General features: G+C 47.1%; 1 protein-coding gene and 1 pseudogene across 1 annotated transcript in view; one reads left to right on the top strand and one right to left on the bottom strand.

Annotated features, from left to right (window-relative positions):
* Nucleotides 1-11,827, bottom strand: part of Gatm (glycine amidinotransferase) — a 16,881-nt gene extending 5,054 nt beyond the window's left edge. The window contains exons 1-5 of the mRNA XM_004639031.2: nt 11,719-11,827; nt 10,240-10,458; nt 4,007-4,202; nt 2,555-2,745; nt 234-371 (exon numbers count right to left, since the gene is read on the bottom strand). Of these exons, the coding sequence (XP_004639088.1) occupies nt 234-371; nt 2,555-2,745; nt 4,007-4,202; nt 10,240-10,458; nt 11,719-11,787 (813 nt within the window). The 5' untranslated portion in view covers nt 11,788-11,827. The remainder of the gene's footprint in view (nt 1-233; nt 372-2,554; nt 2,746-4,006; nt 4,203-10,239; nt 10,459-11,718) is intronic.
* Nucleotides 8,556-8,655, top strand: LOC111818874 (annotated as a pseudogene).
* Nucleotides 11,828-12,610: the final 783 nt, after the last annotated feature.

The following is a 12,610-nucleotide window of genomic DNA, read 5'->3' as shown; positions in this document are numbered from 1 at the left end:
GAGGGTTGGGGAGATAGCTCAGTAGAATAAGCACTTGTCTGGCAAGAGCAAGGTCCTGAGTTCAATCCCCAGTACCTAAAAAAAAAAAAAAAAAACAAAAAAAAACACAAAAACCCTACAGGGACTTGGTTCTGGGTTTAGAAAACCAAATATACACAGGATGAAAATACCTTAATGTAGAAATAAAGCACCTGCTCATCCAGTGTGGGATTTCAGGGACAGCTTTTACCAACCTGGCTTCTCTGTGCAAAAATATCTCTTCCGGCTCGAATGAAGTCAGCAGCATCAAAGCAGGGCTCAAACTCAGTGGTCACAAACTTTCCCTGAGCAGCCAGTTTGTGTCTGTCTTCCACATTGTGGATGGGATAATCCTAGCCGGAACAAGAACAAACACATGGGCTGGTGAGATGGCTCAGTGGTCTAAAGCACCTACTTAGAACAAACTAAGCCAAGCAAAGCACAGGGACCGCGGTTCAATCCCCCAGTACCACATGCCAGCCAGCCCCGCCCCCTGGTAGGCTGAGCTGGCCACACACACAATAAATAAATAAATAAATAAATGAACAAACACATGCAAAACTCATTTCTGAGGGTGCACCTTACTATAAACAAACTAGCTCAACATTAGTTATCACTTCCCCCAAGACTGCTACTCCGTTCTTGACTAAAACAGGCATAGGGAAGATGTAGGCCCATGATAGGCAAAGTAAAGCAATAACACCACCCCCAAGACAAAATTCAGATACTGGGCATGCCAGTAATTTCCTGCCACTTAGAAATAAGTTGGGGGCTGAGGAGATAGTTCAGAGGCATGAGTGCCTGCCTGGCAAGCTCAAGGTCCTGAGGTGAATCCCTGGTGCTGCAAGGAAGGAAGGAAGGAAGGAAGGAAGGAAGGAAGGAAGGAAGGAAGGGAGGGAGGGAGGGAGGGAGGGAGGGAGGAAGGGAGAAAGAAACAAGCGGGACAGGACAGCAAATAGTCCATGATCCATGATCCATGATCCATATACAAATTTATGCCACTGTCCATGACAAGGACAGGTAACAGGATGAAGTTACTCTGTTCCTTCAGAAAAAGGAATTTGGTCCTGAGTCTAACTGACACTATGAAATAAGATCTTCTGTTTCCCCACCAGGTCAAGGTGTAGTGTATTTATTCCTGTCTTTGAACCCCTAGAATAAATTTTGGTTTTTATATTTTTTTCTATAAATGGTCAAATACTAAGTGATTTAATAAAGGACACACAGTTTCCCCTTGGTACCTGGGGGGCAACTGGTCCCAAGATACCCACACCTATGGATGTGGAAGTCCATGATATAAAACAGCATACTGGGCTGGGGAGATAGCTCAGTAGAATAAGCGCTTGCTTGGTAAGCGTGGGGTCCTGAGTTCAATCCCTGGTACAGAAAAAAAAGAAAGAAAGAAAGAAAGAAAGAAAGAAAGAAAAAAAAAAAAAAAAAAAAAAAAAAAAAAAAAAAAAAAAAAAAAAAAAAAAAAAAAAAAAAAAAAAAAAAAAAAAAGAAAAAACCCAGCATAGTATCTATGCATGTTTCCTGTGCTTGCAATCAATCAGTTTTGGGTTACTCTTTTTTTTTGTTTGTTTGTTTTTTTGTTTTTTTGTACTGGGGATTGAACTCAGGACCTCGCCGGGATATGCATAAGGAAATTGTCTGTCTGCACATGCTCCGCTTTGTTGTGCTTTGGTGATTCATGGTACTGGGAATTGAACTGAGGCCCTTGCACTTGCCAGGCAGGCACTTAAACTGCTGTACTATCTCCCCTGCCCCATGCACCACTGTGAAAAAAAACCCTTTTGATCTGCAGTTGGTTGAATCCGCAAATGCAGAGAAGGCTGGCCGTGCATTGCTTTCCACTGTGCACCTGGCCTGGAGACCAGCTTCTTTTTCTAGAAGGGAATGAAGGGACTTAGGTCTAGTTATACTCTGGTTCCACCAATGAACAGCAGTGTCTCGAGGCCAAGCCTCCCTGTAATGAAACGAAGCTGGGACCTGCTAGGGTTGTGAGGAAGAGACAGGCTGGAGGACATAAGTAAAGAGCGAGGCCCAGGAACCCGCACAAACAAGGTCAGCACCAAGAAACCTTTACCACTATTAGTGACTTCATTAAGATCTCTACTATTATTACCAGATTACTCACTCCTATTTTTCATCATGAAATAAAGTAGGTACTGGGCCAGCCAGATAGCTCAGCAGATTAAAGCGCCTCCTTAGGCGGATGCAGGGTCCGGAGGTCCGATTCTGGCCTACTGTTCTGGCCCCGCTCCCTCCCCAGGGTGCACTGAGATGGGAATTGAGACGGTGTGTGGTGGTGTGTGCGTATAACCCCAGTGCTTGGGAGGCTGGAAAACAGAAGGATCACTACAAGTCTGATCTGTGTAGTGAGACCCTGTACTAAACACATTGTTAAAAAGAGAGAAAAGAAAAAAAAGTAGGTGATGTTCTCAGTTCCTGGCACGGGGAACCCACGCAGCGTCTCAGAGAACCTGCATCCTACTCTTGTGGATTATTTGCGAGCTCGCCTGCATGCAGGGCCTACCTTGTCGTAGAGCTCATCCACCATCATGGGCTTGGGAGCCGTGGTCCACTTGGCCCCGCGGTGGAAGTAGTCTTTAATGAGCGAGCGGTACGCTCTGTACTCGAAGAAGCGTGAGCGCCACGCCATGGGAGCCTCAATGATCTCGTTCCCCACAACGATAAGGATGTCTCGAGGCATCGCGCTGTACAAACCTGCCAGCCGGGAAGGGGACAGATTTTTAGCTGAAGGCATGACCAAAGTGGGTGCTTTAAAAAAAAAAAAATGTTTCTTTGCGTCATTAACTAACCAACTACCAATCCTGAACATTTCCTTACAAAACAGCCCCGCCTCTCTTACGCAGCTATCTCAGTAGTAGCGCAGGTTTCCCAGTCAGGGGGGCCAGTGCAACGTGATCTAATCTGTGGTTGGGCCTTTAAAGTACCAGAATGCTACACATACAACTTACACACACAATTGTATAAAATGGAGAAAAGTGGAATGATACATACCGGAAAGTTAACCCAAATTTGGTGTGGGGTGGGCAAGCCAATTAAAAAAGAAGAAGAAAAATAAATATGAAGCTATAAAGTGGTTGTTCACAGAGATGTTGAATGAGCCACCAAGTGGTCTTGTCTGTTGCTTCCTTTCTTGCTATTTCAAGACAGAATTCTCTCTCTCTCTCTCTCTCTCTCTCTCTCTCTCTCTCTCTCTCTCTCTCTCATTTGGTACAGGGTCTCACTATGCAGCTCAGACTCGCAGTGATCCTCCTGTGTGTAGCCTCCCCAGTGCTGGGACTACAGGCGTGCGCCACCACACCTGGTTTCGGTGGCCTGCTCAGTGCACCTGGAGTGGCATGTGGTACTGGAGAGCCCAGTCCCTGTGCTTGCATCAGCAGGTGCTTAGACCACCGAGCTATCTCCTCAGCTTTCCTCTTTCATTTCTGTTCTCGAGGAAACTTAAACAGAATCCAGTGAAGCCATAAAATCTAGGCAAAACTGCTTCTTTCAAGGTAACTCCACGAGGAATACAATAGTTTAGGGTGTGCACATCTTGAGCATATCAAAGTGAACCAAGTTGTTCCTAAATACTCTTTTTTTTTAATGTATTAAGTACAGTGTCTCCAGGGTCTCACTATGTAGATCAGACTCACAGTGATCCTCCTATTTTCAGTCTCCCAAACACTGGGATTACAGGCATGTGCTATCATGCCCAGTCTCACTCACAATCTCAGGGCACCCCAGGGGAAGGGGGTCAACAAGTCACACCAGGGATTGAACCTCAGCCTCTGTGCTCTACCTAAGCAGGCACTTTAGTGCACTGAGCTATCTGGCTGGCCCCTAAATACTCTTTAAAGTTTGAGGGACTGGCAAAGCCAAGGATCTCCTCCAAAATTTTCAAACCTTTCTCTTTCCACACTCAAGAAGAAACCACACAACCAAATCAAGGCGCTGGCGGGCTTCCCACCGCACTTACCCGTAGACTCAAAATCAGGAGTTTTATACTGAAACGACCAGTCAATGGGATCGGGTCTCCTCACGATCACTCCTTCCATTTTTAAAATATTGCACATTTCTTCTATTTCAGCAATAGCCTTTTTCAAGTGATCTTTGGGAAAATATTGGCCTCCATACTTTTGGTAAAATGGCCAGTACTTTTCATAGGTGTTGGCCTAGAAGCCAGAGAAAGAAAATGATGTAATTACAGAAGAAACATTCAACTGTGGTAGGCTCATCAGCGGCGGATGACCCTTTGCCTACATGATGACCCTGAGACCACGTTCTGCACACTGTTGGCCCTAACCCCTTCCCAGACACACAATGTTTATTGGAAGGAGAGCTCTAAATTATCTTGGTATTTGGGGGCTTTTTGATCTGTCTCTGCAGATCCCATGCCCAGGCACTACCAGCGTGTCTGTCCCTCCACGGTCTGGGAAGCCTCTTGGCCGTCCTTGCCCTGGGTGCTCCGGTGTGACAGCCTTGATAGAATTAAACAAGAGAACAATGGAAGAGAATAAAAACACCAGCACTAAGTTCAAACCATGGCCTAGCCACCCATTCCAGAATTCTGTCTGGAAAACAGCATTTACATTTTATATTTTACAGGAGGAAAAGATATTTTTGTGCGGTTATGATTGAGGACATACTTTCAAACCCACTATAGACTTTCCCATTCCACAGCACTTGCTCCTGGCCAAAGGGTGTGGCCATGCAGGGCGGGCTTTGGTGCCTGTCTGTCCCTGTGTCGCCCACCCATGACACATTTCCTCTCCCCATCCACCCTTCACTTCAGGTCGTTCCTTACCTCAGATCGTTTGGTCAGAGCAGAAAATATTTGGTAAGTGAATTCACACACTCTCAGTGGCTGAGAAAACTTAACATGCAGAAAGTTCCCAAAGGTTTTATGTGAAAATGCAACAATCTAGATTCCTGATGTGTCTAAGTTCTTAGCCAACTGAAAGCGATACTGTGGGACATTACATGATACATGTTGAAATTTGTGAAGCCAGGTGAAGCAGAACTCGAGAGGCTAAGCAGCCGTGGACCTTTGTCAGAACACTAGCAAAGCCATGTACAGTCACATACGGTTAATGGAGAGAGTGATCAAAGCAGGTACTTCTTCTCCCCACCCCCACCCTCCAAAGCAGGTACTTTTAAGAATCATTTCTATGTATCACTAACTAATTGACTCCCAATCCTGATCATTTCCCTACAAACCAGACACCTGCAGGTAGGAGAAAATACTAGAAAGAACTAGGTAACTGGCTCAATGTGTCTGACTAGTACGTCTGCCTTAGCTAGCTACTGCACTACTTCGGACAATCCTATCCAGGAGACAGGGTGAGTACTCACTTGTCCATTTCTTATGCAGGGAAAGAGACTTGGGGAATCAGGTGCCCGCTTGCTACCTGCACAAGTGGGACAAGGACTCTGCAGTCCAACTCTCATTTCAATGGTGCTCCATGTCTGTGAAGGCATTTGGCTGAGTTCTGCTGGCCTGAACATTGTTTACTTTATATATAAAAAGTTTCACAACTGAAATTGTTTATTATGGTTCATACTGTTCCCAGTGGTTTTTGCCCATCGAGACAGGACCAAATGTCTAGGCATCTAACTCTTCAATGTCAAAGACAGTACTTCTCTAGGTGTGTGTCTTTATATTCATTTTTGCCTCACTCTTGTAAATTATCAGAGATACAAATGCAGACTTGCCTCTTCCTAGTTCAAACTCTAGGTGCACTAGAACCAGGCCTGGAGCATAGGGAGTAAACAGGAAACGAATCTCTGGAAATCATGAAGGATGCCCCTGAATCTCCAAGCAAGGGCTCGGTAAATGAAAGCCCACAGCCCTACCCTGCCCATGCCTGCTTTTGTAAATAGAGTTTTATGGGCACACAGGCCTCCTCATTTGTTTATGTAGTGGCTGTTACTGATCTTGCACTACAAATGCAGAATTGGGAAAGCAGTTGCTACACAAACTTCTGTTCTGCAAAGCTTGAATTATCTATTATCGGGCCCTACACAGAGAAAGTTTGCTGACCGTAACAGGCTGAATTTCTGAACTATGAAAAACTATCATCAGTGTTAAACATCTGAATGATTTGAGGCCAGCCCTCTCTTGCAAAAGCAACAAGCTCCCTCACTGTACACTCCCAGGGATTTCTGTGGCAGCACACTAAAAGGCAAGGATAATGACGCTTTTTGTTCGCCTCTAACACACCCTGGTACTGCTTCTCCATTCACCACTTCCTGCTTCTCAGGCCAGGCACATCTCCTGCCGTTCTCTAAGGGACAAGAAGCCTTTGACAATTTAGCACCAAGTTTCAGCTGACGCTCGGCTGAGTTGTCCTGCCAAACTCCTTCCAAAGTCTCTTGTGTGGCTATTGGTGCAGAGCGAAGACTGCACAGTTTCCCAGGAGAAAAACAACTATTTGAACAAGTGTGAGTTTTTCTAGCTTGTAATCTGGCGAGTATTGGACAAAGTCCAAATGGTCAAGGCAAATCACATTTTTCAAGACGGAGCTGGAAATTGTTGACATCTCCTTTATGGCCCTGCTCAGGGAGCTAGCAATCATTTACCAAGTGTCTGCAAGAGAGTGAACGCTGTATTAGATGCTCAGCAGATAATATTTTTAATAATCTGCTGCAGAGATAGGGCTGCATTCTTGGGAAACTGTACAGTCCTCCAGGACCTTACATCACTTGGGGGTGGGGTTGTGAAAATGAATTTTTAAACACTATCTTTGGAAACTAAGAAATAGCAATAGAAACTAACTTTTATTTAGCCAGCAATAAGCTTAAGTCATTTTATGTTTTTAAAAGGTCTTCCTTCAAGAGTTTTATTTAAAAAAAAAAATACAGAGCAAAACCAAAAGCAAGTATTCGCTATGTTTTGTAGAATAAAAAGCCACTTGGCTTTTTAAAAACTTGTGCTTCTGAGCACACCTTGTGCTTCTTGTGCTCACCCTTTCCTGAAAATTTCTCCAGCATTTGTACTTCCCAGCCCAAGGCTCTAGAAACAGTTTGCTACATTACTGTGCTCAAGCTGATGAACGTATTTGTGTCATTCTTTCCTGCCTTCTAGGGGTTATCATGTCTCTTACTTTCTTCCCCATCGATACCTTCCTTAGCCTGTCACATAAAGCAGAAATAACCAGAAAAAGGAAGTCATACTGTCAGAGCTACTAATGTCTACAATCATTATACTCCAACGTACTTTTATAATGTAATTGGCAAACTGAATCCATACAACTATAGTGAGATATAGTTTTGAGGTTTAAAATGCTTCACATGTAACTTAAAAAATTTTTTTTTCATGTATTTGGTATAGGGTCTCACTGTGCAGCTCAGACTCATAGTGATCCTCCTGTTTTCAACCTCCCCGCTGCTGGGATTACAGGCGTGCGTCACCAGGCCTGCCTCAGTGGCTGGCTCAGTGCACCCAGCGTGGCATGTGGTGCTGGGGATTGATCCCTAGTCCCTATGCTTGCCTAAGTAGGCAATTAGTTCGCTGAGCTATCTCACCGGCCCCTAACATGTAACTTTTACCTTTGTGTAACTTTAATCCTGTTAGACAGAGAGCAAACTTAACAGTTTCACTTGAGTAGGGCCAGAAATTTGTGAAATCTTCCACAAGGTTAAAGAGCTGATTAATCAAGCTTTTATCAAATACTTAGTTGAATCATAGTCTCCTGACCTGAGCATGACACTTTCCAGGAGCTGGTGAAGTTACAAAGTCTAAAGTCATAAAACAAGCGACAAGGAACTCAAAATACTGTTTGAGAATTCTGATTCCATGAGATCACGTGGTATGAAAGTCAATAAATATAAAGACAAGTAAAAAGATAAACTATCGCCTGAGTTCGAACTTTAATTTTACCAGATTAAAGCGGTTAGGCGATGGGACAGCTTCTTTCCAGGCCTTTAAAAAAAAATACAGGGCATGTAAATTAATCACTTCCTCCAATTTTAAATATCATAACCAAGGATAGTTGCAGAACAACTAGAAAAATTATTTCTTCTACTATGCTTTCTTCCTGCCTAATTTAAGAACCACGTCCTGCCAAAAGACTTTCTCTTTTTTTTTTCTTTTCCTTTTTCACAGTACAGGGGATTGAACTCAGGCCCTTGTGCTTGCCAGGGAAGTGCTTATTTCACTGAGCCATCTCCCTGGCCTCTAAAAGACCTTCTAACACTCCAACACTTCCTGGCTTTCTCTGCAACTCTCCTGACAGCTCACCTGCCTGGCCTGTTGGTTAGCTAAGAAAGCTGGTGTTGTTTCCAGGCCAGCATCTTCTTCTCTCCAAATAGGAGGGAAGTTCTCTGTTACACCTACAGAGCCCTGTTACATGGGAGACAATACTTCCGGTGACAATGACATTGCAGCTGCCAAATTTACTTCCTTTTGTTCACTTCGGCAGCTCAGACTCTAACATTGGAACTAGGAGCTGTGGAGATAGCTCAGTTGAATAAATGCTTGCCTGGCAAGCACAAGGGCCTGAGTTCAATCCCTGGCTCTGCAAATAAATAAATTAATTAATTAAAAATAAAATTGGAATTATCCAGAGAACAGCATGGTTCCTGTGCAAGGATGACATGCAAATTCATGAAGCATTCGGTGTTTTTATATATACCCAAGAGAGCTTAGATAACTGTACTATTAATTTCTATGAGCTTATTGAAAGGAACAGTTAATGTGTAATTGTTTGCTCAGTTTTGCAAGCTTATATCTGGTAATCTGTACAACTACTTGGAAGATAAAACTATGCACTATAACAACCATTGTTAACTTTCTATCATCTTGGTTTGAAATGCTGTATCATTGTTTTTTTTGTTTTTTTTTTTAAATATTTATTTATTTATTTATTTGTGTGTGTGGCCAGCTCAGCCCACCAGGGGGCGGGGCTGGCTGGCATGTGGTGCTGGGGGATTGAACTGCGGTCCCTTGTGCTTTGCTGAGCTTGTTCTAAGTAGGTGCTTTAGACCACTGAGCCATCTCACCAACCCTGTATCATTGTTATTGTTTCATTCTCTTTAAAATAAAAAAATTAAAAATAAAATTTATTCCTCAATCTACAAGTGAAAATATAAAAATTCAAGAAGAATTTGCATACACTGAAGACATATTCGTGAAGTGTATTAATGGGCTCTTGGGCTTTGTCTGAGAGGAGGAAGGTGCTCTCTTGGACCCTTATGCAGTGTGTTCCCTGAACACGAGCCCACACGGGCGGTAGCCGGGAGAACACTGCAGACGCAGAATCCTAGGAGGTTCTAAAGAGGGAGCCTGCTGAACACAGAGGTTGCATGTTGGAGAGAGCCGCTTAGCCCAGAACGAGCACCTGCGACCCACCGCACCAGCATGTCTCTAAGACGAAGCACGGCTGAAGTGGGAAGCCTGGTAATGCGCCCAAGGGCGGCTTGTGGAGGATGCCCAACACCAGGAGGACTTCATCCTCGGCGTGACTGCGGTGAAGCCGAGCAGGCTGGGCGCAGGAGGAATAACATGATCAAACCTGGGCTTCAAACCCAGCCACCAATAACAGCTGAGCACAGGCCCGAGAAAAGAGTGAACAGGGGCTGGGGAGATGGCTCAGTGGAATAAGCGCTTCCCTAGCAAGCGCAAGGGTCTGAGTTCAATCCCCGGTTCCGCCAAAAAAAAAAAAAAAAGAGTGAACAGAGGAAACCACAGGGCGCGAGTGTCACCATCCAAGAGGAAGGTCTTGCAGGATGTGACAAGAATGCACCAATGATAGCTGGTGTTTTAACTTGACTAAACAGGAATGACAAATGGAAAGGGAAGGAGGAGGCCTGGTTTAGCGAGGTGGCAGACAACTGAGCTGTAGTTGTGCCAAGTGTGAGGGCCTGTGCAGGGCCTGTGAGGGAAGATCTAGACGGAGCTGGGGAGAGAGAGGAGGAGGAGGAGAAGGCAGAGCTGCAGCACGGCTAAGAGGAGGCGCCCAAGGGAAACCCTGCCCAGCCCAGCTTTCCAGACTGAAGCAAAGGAAGCAAGGAGCACAGAGCCACTGACCCCAGCAAAGGGCCCTGCAATCTTCGGGAAGTTCAGGAGGGAATGAACTTGCGAAAATAGTGTCCAGCGCCACAGAGGAGGCGAGCAAGGTAGCTTAAAATTAATCCCGGCTGAAGGCAGCCACAGAAGCGCAGAAGGCGAGCAGAGAACCCATGTCAGACTCGGGGATGGTTTCGCTTTACCTTCACCTCCACTGTGAAGGGCGGCACACAGGCATTTTCGGCTCTGCCCACGATCACTTCCTCTAAAGGGTCCCACTCGTTGTAGGATGAGACGGGGCAGTCCTTGGGTAGAGGGTCGGTGGCCTTGTCATCAGCTGTACAGGATTTCCGGCAGGAGGCCGGGGCGGCTTGGGTGCTCTGGAAAGTTCGCTGCACCCATCCCGTCAAGGCTCTTCCAAGCTTTGAAGAACAACAAGAGCGTCACTGTGCGGCCCTGCTCCGCACGTGGGGGCGGAGGAGTGGACGGGGCACAAGGTGGGAAGCCGTGGAATCCAGTCAGACATCGAAAACCTTTTAGGAGCCCGTAACCAAGGTGATATCAGGGTGTGAGTGAACTGGGACTGGGGGTGGTTTTGTCTGGGACCTTCTCCTGTATCTATAAGCTCTTTTTATCTATTTCGTCCCTAGCGATAGAGTCCCCTGTTCATATCTCAGAATTGGTTTCCGCAGGAGGGACCCTAAGCAGACCCATCTCCTGAACAGGACAGTCATTCTCTTCCCTGGAAGCTGCCCAGATCAGTAACTTCCTGCCTCGTACAGCTGGGGGAAGGAGCCCCCTTCCCCCTTGGCATCTAAAGTTAGCAATGTTAGGGTCTCCCCCCATACACGTTTGTAAGAAATTTTATCTTTCAGAATTTAAGGGTGCAAGACAGGCACGATGGTGCACACCTCTAAGGCCAGCACCCTGGAAGCTGAGGCAGGAAGGTGAACTGCCAGTTGGAGGCCAGCCTGGACTACATAGCAAATCCCAACATTTTCCACCTCTGACAGGCACGTCACGTTCCTCGACCCTCTCTGTTCATCTGCCACGGGCCCCATTTTACAAGTGGGCCTGGGTACCCAAGCCAAGGTGCAAAGTTAAGCTAAGAAGGAGATTTAAACGTTTCAAAAGGCTTTTTTTTTTCTTCCCCCAAAGGGGCTATGAAATCCAGAGCAGGAAGAGCCCTTCCATCTGTAACCCACTGGGCAAAACCGAACCCCAATCTCTAGCCACCTATTTATTTGATAGCATCAGGAAGGGACATGAGGGACGCCGGGATGGAGCCCCAAGCTCCCAAGTGAAGGCTGGTGGGAGGGCTGGGGGGGTTCCTGCCCCCGAGTTCCGCTCCTTTGGGGCAAAGCAGGACCCATGTGGCGACCGATAGCAACGCTGGGGACACCCTTGTCGCTCTCCATCCAGATATCTACCCCACATTCGCTCTCCTGAAAGCTGCCCACAGCTGTGCCCATGAGGAGCACCGAACCCCAATAATGCCAGCCTTCCTTGAAGTCCGCATGCTCTCCACGCTCGTCGCGGGTAGCGCAGCAGCACCAAGCTCGAGCCTTGGGGACTCACGGGTCGCGCAGACACCCTGGTGTGGCGCGCATGTCCTCCCTCCCGCAGCTTCGGTCTCCGCCCCCCTACTCTGGGCAGCCAGCGAGGGTATCCGTCGCACGCACCCGAGACCCGAGGTAGTGCAAGGCCTCAGCGCCGCGGCTCCCGCCACGCACACACCGCACGCGCAGCATCCCGGTCGTCGGTCAGCGCTGGTCCGCCGCCCTGGAGCCCCGCGGGTGGGTGTGTGCACCTCACTCCGCAGCGCCGCGGGTTATAGCGCAGGGTCGCCAGGACACGCCCAGAGCACGCCCCAGAACACGCCCCCGGCTGCGGAGCGAGTGCCACCCGGCGGGGACTTGGGCGCCACCCTGCGAGGGCTTTGCGTCTGTCCCACTGGAGAGGGGGAAGGCATGTCTTCCTGGAAAGGAAAATTAAGGTTACCCGTGCCTCGGATGCAAAGCTTGAAATTCAGGCGTACAAGATGGGCATGATGGTGCGCGCCTGTAATCTCAGCCCGCTGGAAGCTGAGGCAGGAAGATGAACTGCCAGTTGGAGGCCAGTCTGGACTACATGGCTGAGACCTTGTCTCGAGACAAGACAAACTAGTAAGCAAAGAGTTGCTTTGTAGACTGGCAACAAAAATAATTTAACCTTGCAATGTGTGAGTGCAATTTTAGGTTTAGAAACACTGGTGTGCACAGATCGGGTGCCCTCATTTTATTTTAATGTATTTGGTACAGGGTCTCACTATGCAGTTTGGACTTGGACTGATCCTCCTGTTTTCAGTCTCCCCAGTGCCCGGCCTCGGTGGCTGGCTCAGCATGCCTGGGGGCGGGGTTGGTGTGGCACATGATGGCGGGGATCAAGCCCTGGTCCCTGCGCTTGGCTAAGTGGGCCCTTAGTCTGCTGAGCTATCTGCGTGCCCCAGTGTCCCCATTTTAGAGTGAATGCAACGTCTTAAACATGAGCTTGCTTCCCAGCCCCTTCAGGTTTGAGACAGAAGTCCGGAACTCA

This window comes from Octodon degus, unplaced genomic scaffold (assembly GCF_000260255.1).
Source record: "Octodon degus isolate 3935 unplaced genomic scaffold, OctDeg1.0 scaffold00105, whole genome shotgun sequence".
In the NCBI taxonomy this organism is placed as follows: Eukaryota; Metazoa; Chordata; class Mammalia; order Rodentia; family Octodontidae; genus Octodon; species Octodon degus.
The sequence above is the reverse complement of the archived record's forward strand: the minus strand, read 5'-3'. Positions and strand labels throughout refer to the sequence as shown.